Raw genomic sequence first — 23,157 nt, forward strand, 5'->3', positions numbered from 1 at the left:
AATATTAATTCTTCCAATCCAAGAGCATGGGATATCTTCCCATTTCTTTTAATCATCTTTAATTTCCTTTATTAATGTTTTATAGTTCTCAGCATGTAAGTCTTTCATCTCCTTGGTCAGGTCTATTCCTAAGGTTGTTTTTTTGTTTTTTTTTTTTTGGTGTGATTTTAAAAGGTATTGTTTTTTTTCACATTCCCTTTCTGATATTTCATTGCTGGTGTAAAGAAGTGCAACCGATTTCTGTATGTTAATCTTGTATCCTGCTACCTTGCTGAATTCATTTATCAGTTCTAGTAGTTTTTGTGTGGTCTTTAGGGTTTTCTATGTATGGTATCATGTCATCTACATATAAGGACAATTTTACCTCTTCCCTTACAATTTGGATACCTTTTATTTCTTTTTCTTGTCTGATTGTTTTGACTTTGACTTCCAATACTGTGTTGAATAGAAGTGGTAAGAGTGGACATCCTTCTCTCATTCCAGATTTTAGCAGTAAGTCTTTCAGCTTTTCACCATTGAGTATTATATTGGCTGTGGGTTTGTCATAAATAGCTTTTATTATGTTGAGATATGTTCCTGCTATACCCACTTTGGTAAGAGCTTTTATCATGAATGAATGTTGAATTTTGTCAGATGCTTTTTCTGTATCTATTGAGATGATTATGTGATTTTTGTCCTTTGTTGATGTGGTGTATCACATTGATTGATTTGCATATGTTGAACCAACCTTGTGAATTTGGGATGAATCCCACTTGTCATGGTGTATGATTTTTTTAATGTGTTGTTGGATTCAGTTTGATAATATTTTTTTGAGAATGTTTGCATCTATATTCATCAAAGATATCAGCCTGTTTATTTTCTCTTTGGTGGTATCTATCTGGTTTTGGTATCAGGGTGCTGGTGGCTTCATAGAATGTATTTAGGAGTGTTCCTTCCTTTTAATCTTTTGGAAAAGTTTGAGAAGGATCAGTAAAAGTTCTTTGTATGTTTGGTAGAATTCACCTGAATACACAGATTGGTAGGCAAATTCTCAGCATAAAGTTCCACAAAGCTATGGAGAATAAGGAGATATTCCCACAATGAGCTTACGATGCACCTTGGATGATGGGGACCAGACTGGCCTTAGTGTGCACCTGGGCTGCTGCAGTTACTAGTGTTTGTGGCTTGCAGGCAATCTGAGGCATCACTCTTTGAGCAGGATTGCTCCACAAGGCGGAATGCCTCCAGGAACTCATTGATGTCAATGTGGCCATCCTTGTTGAAGTCAATGCTCCGGGCAAGGTCACAGATGCAGTCATCTGCGATGTCAATGTTCATATGAGAGCTGAATAGCTTCCAAGTCTGCCTGAACTCGTCCAGTGAGATGAACCCTTACCAGAGAGAGCAAGTCACTTTAGTGAGTCAGTCTAGTTTTCAGCGCTCATTTCCTCTGACATTCTTACAAGGATACCCGCTCCTTACTGTTAAACAAAGACACCCAAGGCCTAGTATCCACTTTAAACTCCCAAGAGGATTGCACTAAACCACTTGATGAGTGGTTCTGGGCTGGGAGCAATTTTGCTCCTCTCCTTATAGGGACATTTAGAAACGTTTTGAGACATTTTTGATTGTCATGACTGGGGTGGGGGTAGGGTGTTACTGCATCTAGTAGGTAAAGGCCAGGGATGCTACTTAACATCTTAAAATGTACAAGATGAGCCCCAAAACAAAGAATTACTCAGGCAAAATGTAAGTAGTGTCATTGCTGAGAAACCCTGCATTAAATCATCCCAAACATATGCTAATTTAATCTGCTTATAAAAAACCTTTGGACCTGTACATCTAAGGTTAGCTGACTCTTTTTCTTCTTTTTTTTTGGCCACACCACATCGCTTGTAGGACCTTAGTTCCTGACCGGGGATCAAACTCGTGCCTTCTGCAGTGAAAGCATGGAGTTCTAACCACTGGCCCGCCAGAGAATTCCCTCAGTTGACTTTTTACAAGAGGTCTGAGACCATTCAACAGGTGAAGAATAATTTTTTCAACAAATGGAGATATCCACATGCAAAAAATGAAGCTAGTCCCCCTACCTTGCACTGCAAATAAAAATTAACTCAAAATGGATCAAAAAAGACCCAACTGTAAGAGCTAAAACTGTAAAACTCTTGGAAGAATACAAAAGTGTAAACTTTATGACCTTCGGTTACTAACTTTCTTAGATATGACACCAAAAACACAAACAACAAAAGAAAAAACATAAGTTGGACTTTTCTTTAAATTAAAATTTTTTGCGCATCGGAAAACACTACCAAAAAAGTAGGGATAACCTGTAAAATCAGAGAAAATATTTGCAAATCATAGATCTGATAACAGCCTAATATCCAGAATATATAAAGAGCTCATACAACTCAACAATAAAAAGAAAACCCAATTAAAAGAGGGCAAAGGATTTGAATAGACATTTCTCCAAAGAAGATATACAAATTTCTAATAAGCACATGAAAGATGCTCAACATCGTTAGTTATTAAGGAAATACAAATTAAAACCACAATGAGATGTTTCACACCTACTAGGATGGCTATAAAAAAATTTTTTTAATGGAAGATAAGTGTTGGTGAGAATGTGGAGAAATTGGAACCCTCATACACTGTCAGTAGGAATGTAAAATTGTATACCCACTGTGGAAAAACAGTTTGGCAGTTCCCCAAAAAGTTAAACATCGTTTTACCATATGGTCCAGCAATTGCAGTCCTGGGAATACATCCAAGAGAATTGAAAACATATGTTCACACACAAAGTTGTATATGAATGTTCATAACAACATTATTCATAACAGCCAAAAAGTGGAAAAAATCCAAATGTCTATCAACTGATGAATGGATAAACAAAATGTGATATATTCATACAGTGGAATATTATCCAGCTATAAAAAGAAATAAACTGATACATGCTACAACATGGGTGAACCTTGAAAACATGCTAAGTGAAAGAAACCACACACCAAAGGCCATGTATTATACAAGCCTATTTGTATGATATGTCCAGAATAGGCAAATTCATGGTTGCCAGGGCCGAGTGGAGAAGGGACAGGGAATGGGAAGTGACTGCTAATGGGTATGTGTTTCTTCTTTGGGTGATGAAAATGTTCTAAAGTTAGATAGTGAAGACAGTTACACAAGCTTGTGAATACACTAAAAAAGCGTGGAGCTGCACATTTTAAATGGATAAAGTATGTGAATTATATCTCAAAAAAAGTCATAATATTTGAAAAGGCCTTTGGAACAATGAGGAAACAGGGTCAGGGCATACAGGACCTCCCTGTACATTTTTTTGTAACTCCGTGTGAATCTATAATTATTTTAAAATTTAAAATTAAAAAAAAATAATACTTTGGGAGTAAGATTGCAAAAGCCCTCCTGTTCTCGGCATTCTTCATTCCTTTGTGGCTGTCTTTGATAGAATGGATAAGGGATATCACAGCTGTTGTCATTCTTCCTATAAGTTCTCATTCGGTTTGTCTGCATTCTTCTCTGCTCAGCCCTCTTCTATAGGGCCAGCTCATGTCGCCCAAATACTGCCCTAGTCTCCGCCCGTTTATAAGCACTGCCGCTCATTTTCCTCCGAAAGTGCTTGAGTAGAAAGCTAAATAATCAGGGAGGAAAAAAAAATCTGGAAGGAGACTGAAAGGTGGGAGGTAAAATACTTGCTGTGTCAGAAGTGACAGGATAATGAGTGCCTTTACCTGAATGATCACTGTCTATGATCCTAAAAATGGTCTCCAGGTTGGATCGGTTTCGATACAGTGTTTCCAGCAAACTTGACTGTATGTTCTGCAAGAAAAAACTCATTTTCCTTCCACCTCTTATGTTTAGGCTTCTCCTGATAGATAATTAACACACAAGCAACTCTGACAGTAAGACTCTTGAAAGAACCTGAAGCTGTTTTATAATCCCTCCACCCCAACCCCCTTCAGCCTACTAAATAATCTGATGGTTTAAGAAGTACCTAGCCCATGACGAAAATATTCTAAAATTGACCATGGTGATGGTTGCACATATCTGCAAATATACGGAAAACCATTGAACTCTGCCCTTTACATGGGTGAACTGCATGCTGTGTGAATTATATTGCAATAAAGCTTTTTTTTTTTTTTAAATACATAGCCCAGGGCCTATTACACGTAAGTATTTACTGAACAAATACTTTTTGAAATAGGGAAAGGAGCATTGTTTCAAGGAAGTCAGGCAGACCTGGGTCTGAGTTCCAGTTCTACCGCTTAGAAACTCTATTATCCTAGGCAGGCTATCTAACCCCTGTGAGCAGTGTTCTCTTGGGGATGCTGGTGCTGATTATACCTACCTCTCGGAGGCAGTTTTGAGGAAGAACTGAGGCAACATTTGTAGGTCACTTAACCCAAGTTTGACACATAGAAACTCAACAAATAGCTGTTTCCATTCATCTTCCCTTTGGGGTTCTCACTGTTTGGTTGTTCCTGACTCAAAGTTCTCCATAAGGGGCCGCATGGTCCACAATATGCCTTCATCCACCCTGTTCACACCCTCACCTCGTGGCTCAGCTGCTCTTTGGCCAAGTTGTCCAGCCAGGACTTGTACTCCAGCTTGTTATCTGCCGAGCTGCTCACCAGCTGCGGCCTCAGCATCCGCCAGGGCAGTCCTAGATGCAGCACAGACTCCACGGCGGCTGCCCAGTCACTCAGGGTGATGCGACCTACAGGAGAGAGCTAACTTGTCGACACATCACCTGTAGAGCTTGTGTCCTGACGTTCTTCTGACTGTCTGCTGGTAATAGAAGTAATGGGTACTGTCACCGTTTTTGTTGGTTACGGTAGAGTTGGCTGGAAAGTAGCGTTGCCAGATAAAATACAGGATACCCAGTAGATCTGATTTTCAGACAGGCTACAGAGTATAAGTATGTCCCAAATAGTGCATGGGACATACTTATATTTAAAAACTGTTTGTTGTCTATAATTAAATGTAATTAGGCATTCTGTTTTTATTTGCCAAGTCTATTTGGCAATACTACTGGAAGTCACACAAGACTTGTGTAAATATCATAAAACACTGTGTGTGTGTGTGTACACACACATGTATACATGCAATTGGTTATTCTATGTGTATGAAAAGATAGTCCTATGATATTATGACTGTTACTGCTATTTTTTAAATAGTCAATGTCCATTAGACATTCCACTGAGTTGAGAAAAGACAAAATTTCCAGCTTGGATAATAGAACACGGAGCAGATAAGCACACCCTTAACAACAAGAAACCAAATCATTGATCCTTTGTTAGTCTTGGACCCACTCTTGTAACCTGTCCCCCTGTTGCTTTTTGCTTATTTATGGCCTTATCACCCTTCCCTTGACTCCACTTCTTTTCACCATCTTTGTTTATATTTAGCAAAGTTTACATTCTATTAAAAGCTTAGAATTTAAAAATTTAGAAAAGATAGCTAGGATGTTAAGTTGAATAAAATGGAGGAAGTAGTCAGAGAGGTCTTCTGGTCAATTCAGTCCTTAAACAAATATTTATTTGCTAATTACTGTGAGACAGGTTTTTTGGCCAACTCCCTTCCTCTATGAATAGTTTACTTGATTCGTCTTACCAGTTTTATCTTCATCATACTTCTTAAATTCAATAAGAAGATTTGAGGAATGGGCAAATAACTTTTCCCGCAGGGCTCTCAGAGCTGACTCCTCCACTCTGCTAATCCTGGGACAGGAGATGAAAAGAAACATTTAAAAAAATTAGTATAGAAGAAATAGTCATGGGTTTTTACTACATTTCTCCTTTCTTTTTCTTAATGTTTCAGCCTCCCAAGAGCTCCATCTCTCATTTCTGCCCAGTGCCCTCCTGCTTTTCCCTGCTGTGCACAAACAGGTTTGGTCTGGGAAATGCTGCTGTCCTTCCCAGTGTAGGACAGTGGTTAGAGCAGACATTCTAGAGAAGCTCCACCTCTGTGGTAAAGTTATCTAATTACACTGTACCTCATTTTTTCCATCTGCAAAATAGTGACAAAAATGGCACTTAACTCATAGGATTATTGTGAAGATTAAATAAGTAAATTCATGTAAAGCACTTAGAAGAAAGCCTGGCACATAGAAAGCACTCATCAAATGGTATCTATCATAATCATATGCGTTCCTTGTAATTTATTATTATGTTAAACAGTCACAAGGCAGGATTAATGAACAGCAAAATAACACTAATTTAATTTTCTTATTCTTACTGGGTCAACAGAGTAATACTGGGCACAGTACTTGGCCCAAAATAACTAATAAATATTGATAAATATCTGTTCAATAAATACCTGTAGTTGAATGAAACAAGAATATAATAAGAGATAAAAGGTAAATATATACTTTGTCCGGTCTCATTGAGGAAGCAGTCATTCTATAAATGATGACCAGATAACCTATCTTTAGAAGTGCTAAAAACAAACAAACAAAAAACCCATTTTAATCATGTTTGATCAAAGTCTTCCTTGAAGTTTAAGGTACTTAGCATAATAGTCCCATAGGCCCCCAAAAATATGAGCTGCCTAAAATTCATCTCAAATTTCATGAGTATGTCAGTGTATATACTTTTTTTTGGAGAGTCTGTTGTTCTATCATAGGCTAAGAGAAGTATGGGACCCCCTAAAAGTTTAAGAACCACTGGTTGGCAAAGCATTTAAACTATTTCTGGTAAACTGTACTCGTTGATGGCTGTCATGCAAGGATGGAGTATAGCAGTATCCTTGAGAGCTGTCTGGATGCACAAGGCTCTCTGTCTCTACATCAAGCAGCACATATTGAGCTCTGCATGGATCATCTGATTAATCCTCCAACACCCACTGAGGTAGGTACGAGTATTATGCCTATTACAGTGTATGTAACCAGCTAATAAATGATGGGGCCAGGAATCAGTCTTGACAGGTGGACTCCAGGCTGGCTAAACTATAATCATGAGATGTAGATTTAAACCAAAAGCAAATGGATTTTGAATGAGGGTTCCTCTAGGAAAAACACATGATCTTGAGTTGATGGACAATGAGACATTTGGTCAGAGACATTTTCCCCCTTAGGTCTCCACTGTGGTCCAGATGGTTGAAATTGTTAGACAAGTGACTTGTGCATAAATTAGCAGATGTTGTACCTGCTTTAAGTCAATCAATGAATATTTTAAAAAGCTGAGTGTTCTTTAATTATGGTATTAAAACATGTTATTTATAGGATTCCCCACAGTGGCTCCTCTTGTAGTGGCAACACCCAAATCACATGGAATCATGGCATTCGAGGTGCCTGGGGCCCACCCCTGGAGATTCTGATTTGGGAGGGCTGGAATGAGGCTCCAATAGCTGATTTTTTATAAAGCTCTGGAGATGATTCTGCTGCATAGCAGCTTTAACAATCATCTGATGAGTTCAAATTTTCATGTAATACTTCTTTCTGAGTGATCCTGGCTCTGATTGTGTAAAACTTGAGTGTTTAATAACTTGAGTATTTAATAACTCAAGAGTGATTTAAAGTAATGCACATAAAAAATTTTTTTTTAAATTTATTTTTGGCTGCGTTGGGTCTTTGTTGCTGCGTGCGGGCTTTTCTCAAGTTGCAGAGAGCAGGGGCTACTCTTGGTTGTGGTGTGCTGGCTTATTGTGGTGGTCTCTGTTGTGGATCACAGACTCGAGGTGTGTGGGCTTCAGTAGTTGTGGTGCACGGGCCTAGGTGCTCTGCGGCATGTGGGATCTTCCTGGACCAGATTTTTAACCACTGTGCCCCCAGGGAAGTCCAAATAATGCACTTTTATAGCACTCACACAGGCAGATGCTAAATATTCCTGTGTTCTTTTCCCATTAGATTTCTGCTGACATTGTTTTGATATCTAATTTAGTTTGATAATTAAAAGAAGCTTGTTCAGCAGCACTACAGCTGTGTCTTTCAGCAGCTTATATACTCCAGGGCCAGCTTCTCAGTGGGCAGTGGTATAGAGTTGTTAAGTATGTGGGTTCTGAAATAAGCCTGTCTGGGTCAAGGCTTACTTTCATCACTTACTAGCTGTGTGACCAGTGGCCACTGATTTAACCTCTGTTCCCTAATGATCTCATCTATAAAACTGAAATTAGTAACACTGTGTATTTCAAAAGCTCATTGTGAAACAATATATAAATTCTTTATAATAACAGTGTGTAGTAAGCTCTCAACTAAGATTAGAACTCAAGAGTTATCTCAACAGAAGCCATTTAAGTAATACTATATGCTCCCTTCCCAGGAAGAAAGGGACACTGTTACCAAATGTGTGCACTGAAATCCATCTGCCAAATCCCCAGATGGTGAAAGAAACTTTGTCTGTGGTTGACCAAGTATCACAAACATTTCAAGGATGAAAGAAAAAGGAAGAGTGACCCTGGAAAGATTTAGTGGCCTGGTATATAGATTTCACCCAAGATATACCCACTGAGAATAATTTCTTCAGGAAGCAAATTTGTCACTTCCATTAATGATGGGTAGGTAGAGATTTTAGAGTGTATGGAGGAGAAAGAAGAGGCCCTGTTTTAATGTCTATTTTGGTCCTACTGCCGACATAGCTAAATTTTGAATTGACTTAGAATTTGGATAAATGTAATGACATTTGCACTTCAAAGCTTCCAGTCACTATAATTCTGTCTTCGAAAATCATTCATTGAAAAGTCTTGCCTTTGCCTCATGGTAAGCGTGTGGGTTGCCTTGTTAGTTTGAAACTGCACGATGTGTGGGGTCAAGGCTGGCCCCAGTTTGACATAGGCTCCTCTGTTACTGCCAACTTCGTAGTAGTTGGAGGCAGAAAAGATGGTTAACACCTAAATCAAAACAGAAGAGAGACGGGCATTCAGGTACACTGAAGAACTCTTCACCCTCAATCCTATAGGCCCCAACCCAATTTCGGAGGCGGCTCTTCCTTTTTGATCTCATCTAGGTTTTTTTTTGTTTTTTGTTTTTTTTTTAACATTAATGCTAGTAGGGCAGGAGTTATGACTCAAGGAGTAAACACTCAAATTCTGATAGGACATCCACAACATATTTTCTTCACACTTTTATCCCTTAAAAAATAGCAGGGGTCATAGAAAACACTTCATTGGGTTCAACTCAGAGGCAAGCTAGGTCTGATAAATGGGGCTGGTTGTTACATTTAGCAGACAAATCAGTTATTAAAGCTGGTGTGAAGCTTCAGAGCAGAGTTCCCTAAGGAGTGTTGGCCTCCTGAGATGCTCTGTGAAAAAAAGCTTCCACTGTCAAAACATTGGGAAATGCTAGACACTGTATCCCTTCTTGGAGATTTACAATGAATATTAGGAAATTAAAGGCTCTCAGAAGTCCTGCAATAAAGAAACTTATACAACTGTTTAACATTCCTATTAAACATTTCTTACATGAGTTGATGTCAAACTTTTTCCCCCAGCATGGAAACCTGTATTTCTCCTGTAGTGATGGTATTAGGCTAAGCAAACATCGTATGATTTGGAGATGCCCAAAGAGTTAGCCAGGATAATTTGCTCCTGAGGAGACAGACAATCCTGAATCCCTGCCTGGGGCGCAGTGCAGAGATCCTGGTACCCTATAGTGTAGTTTGAGACCTGTGACAGTGAGCTGTGTGACAAAGAATAGAGATGTGGCTGGGAAAACACTGGGCATATTTCCATCCATGAAATGGGACCATATCTGCTCCTTACTCTCATCTCAGGGTATTGGTAAGTGGTGGCCTCAATCAAATTTTGAGTTTTAAAGAGGCTACAAAAGTCAAGGATAAATGACTGTAAATGAGCTAGTTGCTCTCAGCAAGTGGATAACAAACACAAGGCACAGCCGACAGAGAGAAGAAGCCTCAAGCCTGAGCTCACCCATGCCCTGGAGGGGCGACAGGGACCCTGCCTGTGCCTGCCCACCTTGCGGCTGTGGCAGAATTCATAGCCTTCAGGTTTGCACTCATGTGAGCGGATTAGGAACCGCAGATTGTATTTCTGTAGCAACTGCTCTGTCACATTAGGCCCAAAATAACAGCCGCCTCCTCGAACGGTGTTGGCCTTGCAGCCCTCCTGAGCCATGGGGTCACTCCACAGTATATCCACCACCTGGAGAGAAAAGGCATATTTGCAAAAGGAGAGACTTGCATTTTAAAGTTTCAGTTCTAAGTTGATGCTGAGGTCCAGATCGATAACTCAGGGAGAATGTAACCCAAACTCACCATCTGTCTCTTGGAAGTTTCTAGCCTGAGTCACCTGCGGTTCCTCATCTTTCTCACCACCCTCCATCCAATCAGCAAGTTCTGCTAGTTTTAGCTCTTAAGTAATTCTGAATTCTCTCCTTTTCTTTATTGAATGAGGCATAAGAAGCTGCCATTTTTTTATAGGTCAAAAATGGCTGAACACCAATGAGTTCACATAGCCCTGTGAACACGAGGACACAAGGTCACCAGCAGCAGCATCTCCCACCTGGATTACAGGTCTCCCTGCCACAGTCTCGCCCTGGTGAAACAGCCCCACCTTGGGCTGCCAGAGTCATCTATTTTGGCAAGCACCGCACATGCCTACTCAGTATCCATTCTCCCCTGTCCTTGCTACCAGAACTCTTACTGGGGTATGTGGCATGGCAACGTGCCTGGCTAAATACTTGCTTTCCCACTCTCCCTTGCAGCAAGGGGTGGCCATGTGATGCAGTTCTGAAGATTTTGGAAAAGGCTTTAGTTGCCTGAAAACAGAGGACAGAGCTGCTGATGTAGCCCTTTTGGCCTTGAGCCACAGCAGCCATCTGATATATATGTCAGTTATATGTAAAATAGCATCCAATAAATTGTGGCTTACCTTCTTACCCCAATGATGCTAGGTCACTAAACCAAGTGTACTCAGACAATAGAGCCCACCTGCTACGTCTTCCCATCCTTTTTAAAACAAAGTATGTCATTGGGCTAATACCAATATCTTTCTGGGGTGTTCTAACCGCAGGGAGGGAGAGGAAGAGGGGCAAAAAAAACCCACTCTGAATTTACATGGAAGGAGGAGATTTGTTCGTGGTTTTTTTTTTAAATCCTTGCAGCTTCCTGAGTCGCAGGGAGCAGCGCCGGCCGCACCCACCTGCCTCCGCTCCTCCTGAGTGGGCTCCAGCTGCTCCTCGGCTTCCGAGTCCGCTTCTGACGCCAAGGGCGAGGGCTCCTCCTTCTCGCTGATCACCGGGAAGCCCGCTTGCTGCCGGCACCTCTCCAGCTCCAGGTCCACGGAGCGCCGCACCCGCCGGGAGAGCTCCTTGGGGTCCAGGGGGACGCTGCAGGGGACGCTGGAGGAGCGCCCGGCTCTGTGGGCCTTCTGGGTGCTGGGGCGGAGCGGCGAGGTGGGCAGAGAGCGGCTTTGGGGGAGAAACCACGGGGAGGGTCTCCCGGTAGAGCTCGTCTGGTTGGCTTTTCCCTTCTCCTCCGCCTGTTTCTTATTCTCCTTTCTCGTTTTGCAGCTCATGGTGGAAACAATCTAAAAATGTCCAGAAAAGATACAGATGCTTCAGTGAGCCCGTTGATCCTTTTTGAGCAGCCCTTTGGCATCAAGTCGGTGCTTCCCACATTGCGCTTCAGGGATTGTCCCGGGGGTTACAAGGTCAGCAGAGCTGGGAGTAAACCTTTAGAAGCTTTTATAGCAATTTGATATTGCTAACATTCAAGCATATGATCAGTGGGCTTATTTCTTGTTTGTTTGTATTTCATTTTTCTAAAAATTCACATTTATTGTATTTTTACAAAAGTATTGATCTGTGACAAATTAGAAGTTTATGAAACCTCATCCACCACAGATAACTGGAGAAATGCTAACCTAGGTCATTGTTTCTAGGAACCTAGTGAGTTTTAGACAAGGATGGGAAAGGGCACCTCTCAGGAAGGTGAGCCCTTATTGACTTTCCTGTTGTTCCACAGATGCAAAAACAGAGGAGAAGCAATGCAGCCTATGGTTGAGAAATGTTGGAATGGGAAAAACATGGATGCTTGCTTGGGAGAGGGACGGGGAGGGGAAGGGACCTAATCGGGAAGATAACTCTTCTTGCCAAAGGGACTGAATGTGGTCCCTCTAACTGCCTCAGAGTCATCATGGTACTGGGACCGAGCCGACAATGTAGAGGACACAAGCAGGAAGAATTCTGATCGTGGGAAGAGAGGGCTCAGGCCACAGAGCAGAGCCAGGGCTTCCAGCCAAAGGAGAGAGCAGCCATTCCCGAGGTGCCTGAGGTCCACAAGGATATCAAGATAAAGGTCTGGTTCACAAGGGGAGTTCTATGCAAGTGCATAATCAAGGAGCGAGAACTTTCTGCAAACAGATCTGACTGTGGTACCAGAAAGCCACATCCTGGTGTGGACTGATAGCAGGTGGGAGCAAAGATGGACACTCAGAGTGGCTCGGCAGTACCTGATGTTTGAAGACGGACCCAGATGGAAGAGAATAGAACAGAGGTTATTCTCTAACATTGGACAAGCACTAATTACTTCCTAGGCAGTTCCAGCCCTGGGCATAGAAAGTGAAAGTCCACAAAATGTGAACAGGCTCATAACCACCTCCACCTCGCCTTGTTGCCAACTCACAGTGAGGGCCAGTCCATCAGTCCCACCCTTACGATCCGCAGGTAACTTTATAAAGGATGTTATCTGTCACAAGAGGCATCGCTAACTTTTATTCTTAAGGGGAATAATAGTGTTACTATGTATTAAGCCTTTTCCAAATAGGTGCTATCCTTGGCCCTTTACATGAATTCATTGATTAGCCCTCACACCCCTATGAGACAGCATCCTCACTTACAGTACAGGTAAGAAAACTGAGGCACAGAGATACTAAGACTGCAGCAGAACTGAATCTGGATATCTGACTCCAGAGCCCCTGCTTCTCCGACTTTCTGAAACTGTGAGTAATCATTAGTTAAATCCATTTCACTTATAACCTGCCCTTACTAATCAAGGTCCTTTCAATTGTTGCTACAGAAGACTTGAATGTCCTCCAAGCAGCACGTAGCCTAAATGTTTGTCTGAGTTGTTTTCTCGGAACTTGGAATCAGCTGTGTCTAGTTAGAGCTGAGCTGATTAAGAATGCATGGGGCTACTAGCTTTCAAACAGGCATGCGTGAGGGTCCTATTAGTGCCCTTTTGAAAGTGCAGAGCGTGTGTAGCCTGGTTACGCCGGCGCAGAACCACGATTACCGCACCTTTTTCTAATCACCTTTCCCCACACTCCTCATACCTCAGATGCCCTGCTACTTTCTCCCATAAATACCCTGAGCCCCTTGCCTTCAAGGAGGTGGATTTGAGATTTGTTCTCCATCTCCTCACTTGGTTGCCTTGTGAGTAAACCCTCTCTTTGCTGTAAACCTCAGCGTCTCAGTGTTTTGGCTGCTATACTAGGGCAAAAGGAACCTGGTTCAGTAACAAATATGGCAAACCAGCCAGGAGATAAGTCCAGACAGACCTTTTGCCCATGGTTGGTCAGCCGGTTGCTGGTATTGAGAGCCTCTGGGTGATTCCAAGCAGCTCCCTTGTCTGTTTTTTCCAGGGACCATCCCCTGGTTTCCCTAGTGAGGTGCTGCTGACATCAAGTGCTTAGTTTTGCAGCAGTGAGACAGTTCTGAGGATTTGGGGTTGGAAGACATCTTTTGGGTGAGTAACCACGTTAGAGAAATGCACCTGTGCCTAGGTTGTTTGGCAGTTCTGACCTCCATACCTAGGTTAAAGGCCTGGGGCTCTGGTGTTTAGTTTTGTCTTGGTCTTGTTTTGTCCATGTCCATCTATGTCTGATTGTCTTAAATTGTTAAGAATTGGCAGCTGGGGATTCTACGTCTTGGTGACCGTAGCAAGGACCCTTGGAAACGCTTCATTGCTGTGACCACCTGGAAACAAAGCCCATTCAAAAGGGGAAATGTTAATCCAGTTCCCCCTTGCAGCCCTCTAGGCTGCATTCTCCAAAACTGGGAGACGTTCAGTTATGAATCCATGGAAAGCATTTTTGGTTTTTTGGGTTTTGTTTTTGGTAACACTGCACGGCCACAATATCCTTAAGACTCTGGAGCAAAATGGTCTGAATGGATCCTTAAGTTACAATTTTGCAACTAGATTTTGTAAATGGGAAGAAAAATAGGATGAAATCATTTATGTATAGTCTTTTATGTTATCGTATTGGAATATTGGTATGTTATTGTAAGATTATGGTACAACAGGAAGGGAAGGCAAAGAAACCTGTTTTGCTTGATTCTAATGAAAAGGATGATGACTTGCTGTTAATTCAGTTGAGCCCCTCCCTTATGTGATGGTGCTGCTGCTCTTTCATTGCCAGTGCCTGAGTCACAGCCTCAGGTTCATCCCTACCCCCGCCCCCATCAGATCCAGAAATAGGAACGGTCTCGCCCTCTCACACTGCATACTGCCCAGGGTACTCAGTTTGGCCAGGGAGCTACCCAAGCTCAGCTGGGGCAATATCCATTAAGGTAAGCCCCATTGGGGGTGTGGATGCTGAGGCCGGGCAGCCAATGGGTTGATCTGGGTCCACTCCCCCTTTTCAACTTTAGATGTATTTAATTAGAAGAATATGCCAACTTTAGAGAGATGACCCAAAGAGAATGAAAAATCTTTTTTCATCAATTTTTGCAACCCACAACCCAACCTGGGCAGATGTTCAAAATATGTTAAATACCCCCCTCATTTCAGAAGAACTGGACAACTAGAATGGTGCTGGATAAAGCTAGGGAGGAGGCAGACTGGCTTCAAACAGAAACCCTTGGCAACCAGGTATGGGATGCAGCAAGCGTAGCTGTACCAACAGTGGATCCTAATTGGGGTGTGAATACTGGGGTTAGCCCAAAACTTGAACATTATTGAGATTTCATTCTTGCAGGATTGTGAAGAGGGGTACCAAAACAACTTTTATTGGTCAGAGTGCCCCTGATATAAAGAAGGAAGTGCAAAAGGTGGAAGGGGCTTTAGGGATGTCTATATCTCAACTTGTTCACATTGCCTTTAAAGTTTTTACTGGCAGAGACCAGGTTCAGGAGAAAAGGGAACAACAGATAAGGAAACAACAGGCCATTCTGCTGGAGGTTGCCTTAACACAGGGAAGAGCTGGACCAACTTGAGGACCCCCACAAGGGACTCAGAAAAAGTTAGGAGGCCCCAAGCTTCCACTTGAATGGAACATCCCATAGTGGGACCCCTCCAGTCTGCATATTGTAAACAGGAGAGACACTGTAAAAGAGTGTCCCATCCTAAATAAGGCTTTTGAAGAAGGTAAACAAGTGGCACACCAGATGCCTGAACTGAGAATGAGTGACCAAGAATGATGGGGCTCAGGGGTTCTTTTAAATCCCGTCAGAAATCCATCAGTATCTCTCCTACAGAGTCCGTGGTGATGCTGGTGATGGGTCTTGGATTTTCTGACCGATATGGGGCCACTCAGTTTTGTTTTGTTTTGTTTTTAGTTGGAATATAATTGCTTTACAATGTTTTATTAGCTTCCACTGTACAACAAAGTGAATCGGCTATATGTATACATACATCCCCTCCCTCTGGGACCTCCCTCCCACTGTCCACCCCCATCCCACCCATCTAGGTCATCACAGAGTGCTGAGCTGAGCTCCCTGTGCTATACAGCAGGTTCCCGCTAGCTATTTTACACATGGTAGTGTTCATATGTCAATCCTGATCTCCCAATTCGTGCCACCCTTCCCCACCTGTGTCCACATGCCTGTTCTCTACGTCTGCATCTCTATTCCTGTCCTGAAAATAGGTTCATCTGTACCATTTTTCTAGATTCCACATATATGCATTAATATGTGATATTTGTTTTTCTCTTTCTGACATACTTCACTCTGTATGACAGACTCTAGGTCCATCCACACTTCTACGATTTCTGTGTATTAATTTTGTATCCTGTAATTTTACCAAATTCATTAATTACCTCTAGTAGTTTTCTGGTGGCATCTTTAGGATTTTCTATGTATAGTATCATGTCATCTGCAAACAGTGACAGTTTTATGTCTTCTTTTCCAATTTGTATTCCTTTTCTTTCTTTCTCTTCTCTTCCTTTTATTTCTTTCTCTTGTTCCTGATCTTAGAGGAAATGCTTTCAGTTTTTCATCATTGAGAATGACATTTGCTATAGGTTTGTCATATAATGGCCTTTATCATGTTGAGGTAGGTTCCCTCTATGCCCACTTTCTGGAGGGTTTTTTTTTTTTTTATCATAAATGGGTACTGAATTTTGTCAAAAGCTTTTTCTGTATCGAGATGATCATATGTTTTTTATTGTTTAATTTGTTAATATGGTGTATCACATTGATTTGTATATATTGAAGAATCTTTGCATTCCCACTTGATCATGATGTATGATCCTCTTAATGTGTTGTTGAATTCTGTTTGCTAGTATTTTGTTGAGGATTTTTGCACCTATGTTCATTAGTGATATTGGTCTGTAATTTTCTTTTTTTGTGATATTGTTGGTTTTGGTATCAGGGTAATGGTGGCCTCATAGAACAAGTTTGGGAGTGTTCCTCCCTCTGCAATTTTTTGGAAGAGTTTGAGAAGTGTATGTGTTAGCTCTTCTCTAAATTTTTGATAGAATTTGCTTGTGAAGTCATCTGGTCCTGGACTTTTGTTTGCTGGAAGATTTTTAATTATAGTTTCAATTTCATTACTTGTGATTAGTCTGTTTATATTTTCTAATTCTTCCTGGTGCAGTCTTGGAAAGTTGTATGTTCCAAGAATTTGTCCATTTCTTCCAGGTTGTCCATTTTATTGGCATATAGTTGCTTATAGTAGTCTCTTATGGTCCTTTGTATTTCTGTGGTATCAGTTGTGATTTCTCCTTTTTCATTTCTAATTTTATTGATTTGAGTCATCTCCTTTTTTTCTTGATGAGTCTGGCTAAAGGTTTATCAATTTTGTTTATCTTCTCAAAGAACGAACTTTTAGTTTTATTGATCTTTGCTATTGTTTCCTTAATTTCTATTTCATTTATTTCTGTTCTAATCTTTATGCTTTTTTTCCTTCTACTAACTTTAGGTTTTCTTTGTTCTTTCTCTAGTTGCTTTAGGTGTGAGGTTAGATTGTTTATTTGAAATTTGTCTTGTTTCTTGAGGTTAGATTGAATTGCTATGTACTTCCCTCTTAGAACTACTTTTGCTATGTCCCATAGGTTTTGGGTCATCATGTTTTCATTGTAATTTCTTTCTTTTTTTTTTTAATTTCCTCTTTGATTTCCTCAGTGATCTCTTGGTTATTTAGCAGAGCACTGTTTAGCTGCCATGTGTTTGGGTTTTTTTTTTTTACAGTTTTTTTCCTATAATTGAGTTCTAAGCTCATAGTGTTGTGGCCAGAAAAGATGCTTGATATGATTTCAGTTTTCTTAAGTTCTCCAAAACTTGATTTGTGACCCAAGATGTGATCTATCCTGGAGAATGTTCCATGTGCACTTGAGAAGAAAGTGTATTCTGTTGCTTTCAGGTGGAATGTTCTATAAATATCAATTAAATCTATCTGATCTATTGTGTTATTTAAAGCTCGTGTTTCCTTATTTTCTGTCTGGATGATCTGTCCATTGGTGTAAGTGGGTGTGCTAAAGTCCCCCACTATTATTGTATTATTGTCGATTTCCCCTTTTATGGCTGTTAGCATTTGCCTTATGTATTGAGGTGCTCCTATGTTGGGTGCGTATATTTACAATAGTTATATCTTCTTGGATTGATTACTTGATCATTATGTAGTGTCCTTCTTTATCTCTTGTAAGTCTTTAAAGTTTATTTTATCTGATATGAATATCACTACTACAGCTTTCTTTTGATTTCCATTTGCTTGGAATATCTTTTTCCATCCCCTCACTTTTAGTCTGTATGTGTTCCTAGGTCTGAAGTGGATCTCTTGTAGACAGCATATATATGGGTTTTATTTTTGTATCCATTCAGTCAGTCTGTCTCTTGGAGCATTTAATCCATTTACATTCAAGGTAATTATCAATATGTATGTTCCTATTACCATTTTAATTGTTTCGGGTTTGTTTTTGTGGGTTTTTTTCTTCTCTTGTGTTTCCTGCCTAGAGAAGTTCCTTTAGCATTTGTTATAAAGCTGGTTTGGTGGTGCTGAAATCTCTTAGCCCTTGCTTGTCTATAAAGCTTTTGATTTCTCCATCAAATCTGAATGAGATCCTTGCTGGGTAGATTAATCTTGGTTGTAGGTTTTTCCCTTTCATCACTTTAAATATATCCTGCCACTCCCTTCTGGCCTGCAGAGTTTCTGCTGAAAAATCAGCTGATAAACTTATGGGGATTCTCTTGTATGCTGTTGCTTTTCCCTTGCTGCTTTTAATATTTTTTCCTTGAATTTAATTTTTGTTCATTTGATTAATATGTGTCTCGGTGTGTTTCTCCCAGGGTTTATCCTGTATGGGAGTCTCTGCACTTCCTGGACTTGGGTGGTATTTCCTTTCCCTTGTTAGGGAAGTTTTTGACTATAAATGTCTTCAAATATTTTCTCAGACCCTTTCTCTTTCTCTTCTTCTTCTGGGACCCCTATAATGTGAATGTTGGTGCATTTAATGTTGTTGCAGAGGTCTCTGAGACTGTCCTCAGTTCTTTTCATTCTTTTTTCTTTATTCTGCTCCTCAGCAGTTATTTCCACCATTCTGTCTTCCAGCTCACTTATTCGTTCCTCTGCCTCAGTTATTCTGCTATTGATTTCTTCTAGTATATTCTTCATTTCAGTTACTGTATTGTTTATCATTGTTTGTTTGTTCTTTAGTTCTTCTAGGTCTTTGTTACACATTTCTTGTATTTTCTCGATCTGTGCCTCCATTCTATTTCTGAGATTTTGGATCATTTTTACTATCATTACTCTGAATTCTTTTTCAGGTGGGTTGCCTATTTCCTGATCATTTGTTTGGTCTTGTGGGTTTTTACCTTGCTCCTTTGTCTGTAACATATTTTTTTGCCATCTCATTTTTTTTGATGGGTGGGGCTGTGTTCCTGTCTTGCTGGTTGTTTGGCCTGAGGCTTCTAGCACTGGAGTTTGCATGCAGTTGGGTAGAACCAGGTCTTGGTGCCAAGATGAGGGCCTCTGGGAGACCTCACTCAGATTAATATTCCCTAGGGTCTGAGATTCTCTGTTAGTCCAGTGGTTTGGACTTGGTGCTCCCACCACAGGAGCTTAGGCCTGACCCCTTGCCTGGTCATTAGGGGATTCTTCTCATCTCCTTAAGTGTCCAAGGTCCCCCACTAGTGCCTGGTAGGTGCCCTAGTTGTGAGGAAACGTGAACTCTGAGTCCTCCTACTCTGCCATTTTGACTCTGCCCCATTCACTTGGTTTTAAATACCCAGCTTTCTAAACTTTCTTCTGAGACTGTGTTTTAGCAACTGGGGTGTCTGGAGAAGTCTTGAAAGTCTTTTCTCCTGCTGCTAGACTGTCAGATGGAGAAAACCCATCTGAAGTATAGCTTTCTATACATGCCTGAGTGCCCCATTCCCCTTCTGGGATGAGGTTTACTAACTAAACTTATTGCCGAGGTTACCTTTTGTATCTGGACAATGGGCATTAAAGTACCACCAGAGCAGGCCTGTGCATTGCAAGCTCTATTCCTCTGACCCTAAAGAGGACAGCTAGCAACCATTCTGAAAGAGATACTGCAGGAGGTGAGTCTGGAGGTATGGGCAGATGAAAGGCCAGGGAGAGCAAAGATGGCTAAGCCTAAGACAGGTTAGGCATCACTCTGGAGCAAAATTTCCAAACTTAGAGCAGTACTTATTAAAGGAGCAGACAAAGTGTGGAATTCAAACCTTTCTACTGGCCTTCCTTGAACATGATGTAATACACCCCTGCCATCACCACCTTATAATACTCCAATTTTATGGTCCAAAAACCAGGCACAGATAAGTATCTGTTTGTACTCAACTTAAGAGCAATTAATCAAATTGTAGAAGATATTCATCCAGTAGTCCTAACCCATACACTCTGCTCACTACTTTGTCCAGAGATTTTTGTTGGTTTACTGCATTAGAGTTGAAGGATTCCCTTTTTCTGTATACCCATGAGTTTTGAATTCCAAGAGTTGTTAGCTTTTGAATAGTAAGATCTAGATACAAGAGTTAGACTACAGTATCGTTGGATAGTACTTCCTCAAGGATTTAAAATTTCCCCAAAAGGGACTTTTCTGGCAGTCCAGTGGTTAAGACTCAGCTCTTCCACTGCAGGGGGTGTAGGTTCAATCCCTGGTCAGGGAACTAAGATCCTGCATGACACACGGCATGGCCAAAAAAAATAAAGGAAAAAAAATTCCCCCACAGTATTTGGAGAAATCCCGGCAAAAGATCTGAGGGATCTTCAACTAATTGAGGGAGCCTCGATGCAGTATGTGGATGGTATTCTGATTGCTAGTAAAGCAAAGGACACCTCAGACCAGAACATGGTTTTGACTTTGAACTTTTTGGTTGAATTAGGCTATAAGGTGTCCAAGAAGAAGGCACACATTTTCTGCCCTCTATTAAATATTTGGGTTTTGAACTCTCACAAGTATAGAGAGACTTGCCCCCTGACAGAGGAAGCTCTAGTCAGGGTTGCCATTCCCACTACCAAGAGACAACTGCAGGGATGCCTAGGAAGGGCTGGGTTCTGCCTCATTTGGATCCCCAACTTTGGACTCATTCCAGAACTCCTTTAGGAAGCTCTTAAAGGAGGAGAAGTGAATTTCTAGACTGGACTAGGGAAATGTCATAAGGTATTCCAGGTTATCAAGGAAAAACTACTAACTGCCCTGGCTTTAGGTCTTCCAGATATCATCAGAAAGCCCTCTGACTTATTTGTTCATGAGAGACAAAGAATCAACCTTGGAATCCTGACTCGGAACCTGGGCAGCATAAGGAGGCCTACTGCATATTTCTCGAAAGCAATTAGATACAGTTACTAAGGGATGGCCAGTTTGACATTGGGCTGTGGTAGCTACCTGTGATCTTTTACAAGCGGCAGAAAAAGTTATGCTAAAACAACCTACCACAACGCATACCCCTCACTGTGTACTCTCCTCCTAGAACAGAAGGGAGGATATTTGTTAACTTCAGGAAGATGAGGGAAGTACCAGGTTATACTCTTGGATAACCCTAATGTTCCTCTGAAAGCAGTCTCCACCTTGAATCCTGCTACTTTGCTGCCAACTGATACTGAAAAGCCTGTGCGTGATTGTGTTGAGATGATTGGACAGGTCTATTCCAGCCGCCCAGGCCTGACGGACTGGCCATTAGAGGCCCCGGACCTTGAGATGTTCACAGATCGAGGCAGCTTTATGGACTAGGAACAGTGCAGAGCTGGGTACATGGTGGTGAACTCATCAAAAGACACTGGAAGCAGAAGCCCGTCCCCCAGGTACCTCTGCACAAAAGGCAGAACTTACAGCCCTGACGAGAGTCCTCCATCTAGGTAAGGATAAGAGACTAACTGTTTTCACTGATTCTAAAATATGCTTTCTTGGTGGTCCGTGCCCGTGGGGCCATTTGGAGAGAGAGAGGATGTTAACTGCAGGGAAGAAGGAAATTAAACCCGCCAAAGAAATTTTAACCTTATTAGAAGCTGTCATGGAGCCAAAAAGAATGAATGTCCACTGCCCAGGACATCAGGAATCAGATTGTCTGCTCCAGGGAATAATTGGGCAGATCAAGCAGCAAAGCTAGCAGCCAGGACTAAATCACCTAGAATCCCCAACGCTGGCCCAGATCCCTGATGTGGGTCTGACAAGGTGCTATCCAAAGTATTTCCCTGAAGACTTAAGGCCACTGAATGGGGATCTGATTGGAGTCCTGTCCATCCTCAGGATGCTGACCCTAGGAAGGGTGAATTTATAATAGACAGAGCAAGGTGCTTGTACCTGAACACCTTATGAAAGATGTAATACATTACATGCACCAGAATACCCACTGTGGGAGAGATGCCACCCTCTAGTGGATTCAGAAATTCATTACAGGACCACCTATGCAAAGGACAGTTCAAAATGTGATACAGAAATGCATGGTATGTGCTAAAAATAATCCTAAAACTGGGCTAATGCCATTAATCACAGGAGTTCAGACTCAAGGTGCTGGACTGAGAAAGTGTCAGTGACTTCACTGTGATGCCAAGAGCCACTGGAAACCTTAGATACTTATTAGTATCTGTGGACACTTTACTGGTTGGGTAGAAGCATTTCCTTGCTGGTCTGGAAAAGCCTGAGGTTGTTAAAGCTCTCCTGAAGGAAATAATTCCTAGGTTTGGGTTATCCATGTCCATGCAAAGTAACAATGGAGGGACCTTTATAGCAAGAACAACTCAAGAAGTATTTAGAGTCTTAAACATGTTTCTTGGGGACCCGAATCTACTTGCAAACCAGAAAAGAGGAATCGTACTCTTAAAAAGACCATAACAAAAGTTTGTCAGGAGGTTAATTTAACCTGGGATAAAGCCTCACCATTTGCCCTGCTTTGAGTGAAGGTAGCCCCTAGAAGCAGGCTCCGGTCGAGCCAACTATGAAATGTTGTACGAGAGACCCTGCCATTGTTCCAGGTATGGTTTGAGATGCAGAAGGAACTCAAGGAGCGCAGACACTGTCAAGTATGTAGAATCACTGGAAGCTACTCTAACTGCTTTATATAAATTTGCTTCTAGCACGTTAATATTTTCCCACAGATGTTCGCCTGTGCCACTTCTGTCCTGAAGACTGGGTCCTGCTGAAATCTTGGAAGAATAAACATCCAGAAGACCAGGTCTGTCCTTGCTGTTGGACCTTATGAGGTGCTACCCATTCCCTGGTGAAGCTGAAGGGAATTAAGCCATGGATCCATCACACTTGAGTTAAGCTGGTCCCACAGAGATCAATGGATTCACCACATCCTGCCTACAGGAATGTACTACGTTCTGACCAATGGGATGGGAGCAGAAGAGATGTATGCAGCTTCTTCACTGTGTCTTTAAAGGGTAGGAATGTTGTTCTTCCCTTCATTCCTCTATTGCATTGCTTAGAACACAGATGTGGTGGCAAGCCATCTTGGGCTGTGTAGATGAGGGCATGGGGATGACACCCTGAGGATGGCAGAGTAACAAGATCTAAGAAGCCTTGTCCCTGGACAACCTAGTAAACAAAGCTGGCATACAGCCAAGAAGTGCATGTTCTAGATTCAAACCCAGG

General features: G+C 41.6%; 1 protein-coding gene across 1 annotated transcript in view; it reads right to left on the reverse strand.

Annotated features, from left to right (window-relative positions):
* Positions 1-1,122: 1,122 nt before the first annotated feature.
* PPEF2 (protein phosphatase with EF-hand domain 2) overlaps positions 1,123-23,157 on the reverse strand; it is a 35,920-nt gene continuing 13,885 nt past the window's right edge. The window contains exons 12-18 of the mRNA XM_057727737.1: positions 11,086-11,472; positions 9,901-10,086; positions 8,675-8,817; positions 5,605-5,711; positions 4,545-4,708; positions 3,723-3,810; positions 1,123-1,370 (exon numbers count right to left, since the gene is read on the reverse strand). Of these exons, the coding sequence (XP_057583720.1) occupies positions 1,123-1,370; positions 3,723-3,810; positions 4,545-4,708; positions 5,605-5,711; positions 8,675-8,817; positions 9,901-10,086; positions 11,086-11,472 (1,323 nt within the window). The remainder of the gene's footprint in view (positions 1,371-3,722; positions 3,811-4,544; positions 4,709-5,604; positions 5,712-8,674; positions 8,818-9,900; positions 10,087-11,085; positions 11,473-23,157) is intronic.

Source organism: Hippopotamus amphibius, chromosome 3 (assembly GCF_030028045.1).
Source record: "Hippopotamus amphibius kiboko isolate mHipAmp2 chromosome 3, mHipAmp2.hap2, whole genome shotgun sequence".
NCBI classification, from domain to species: Eukaryota; Metazoa; Chordata; class Mammalia; order Artiodactyla; family Hippopotamidae; genus Hippopotamus; species Hippopotamus amphibius.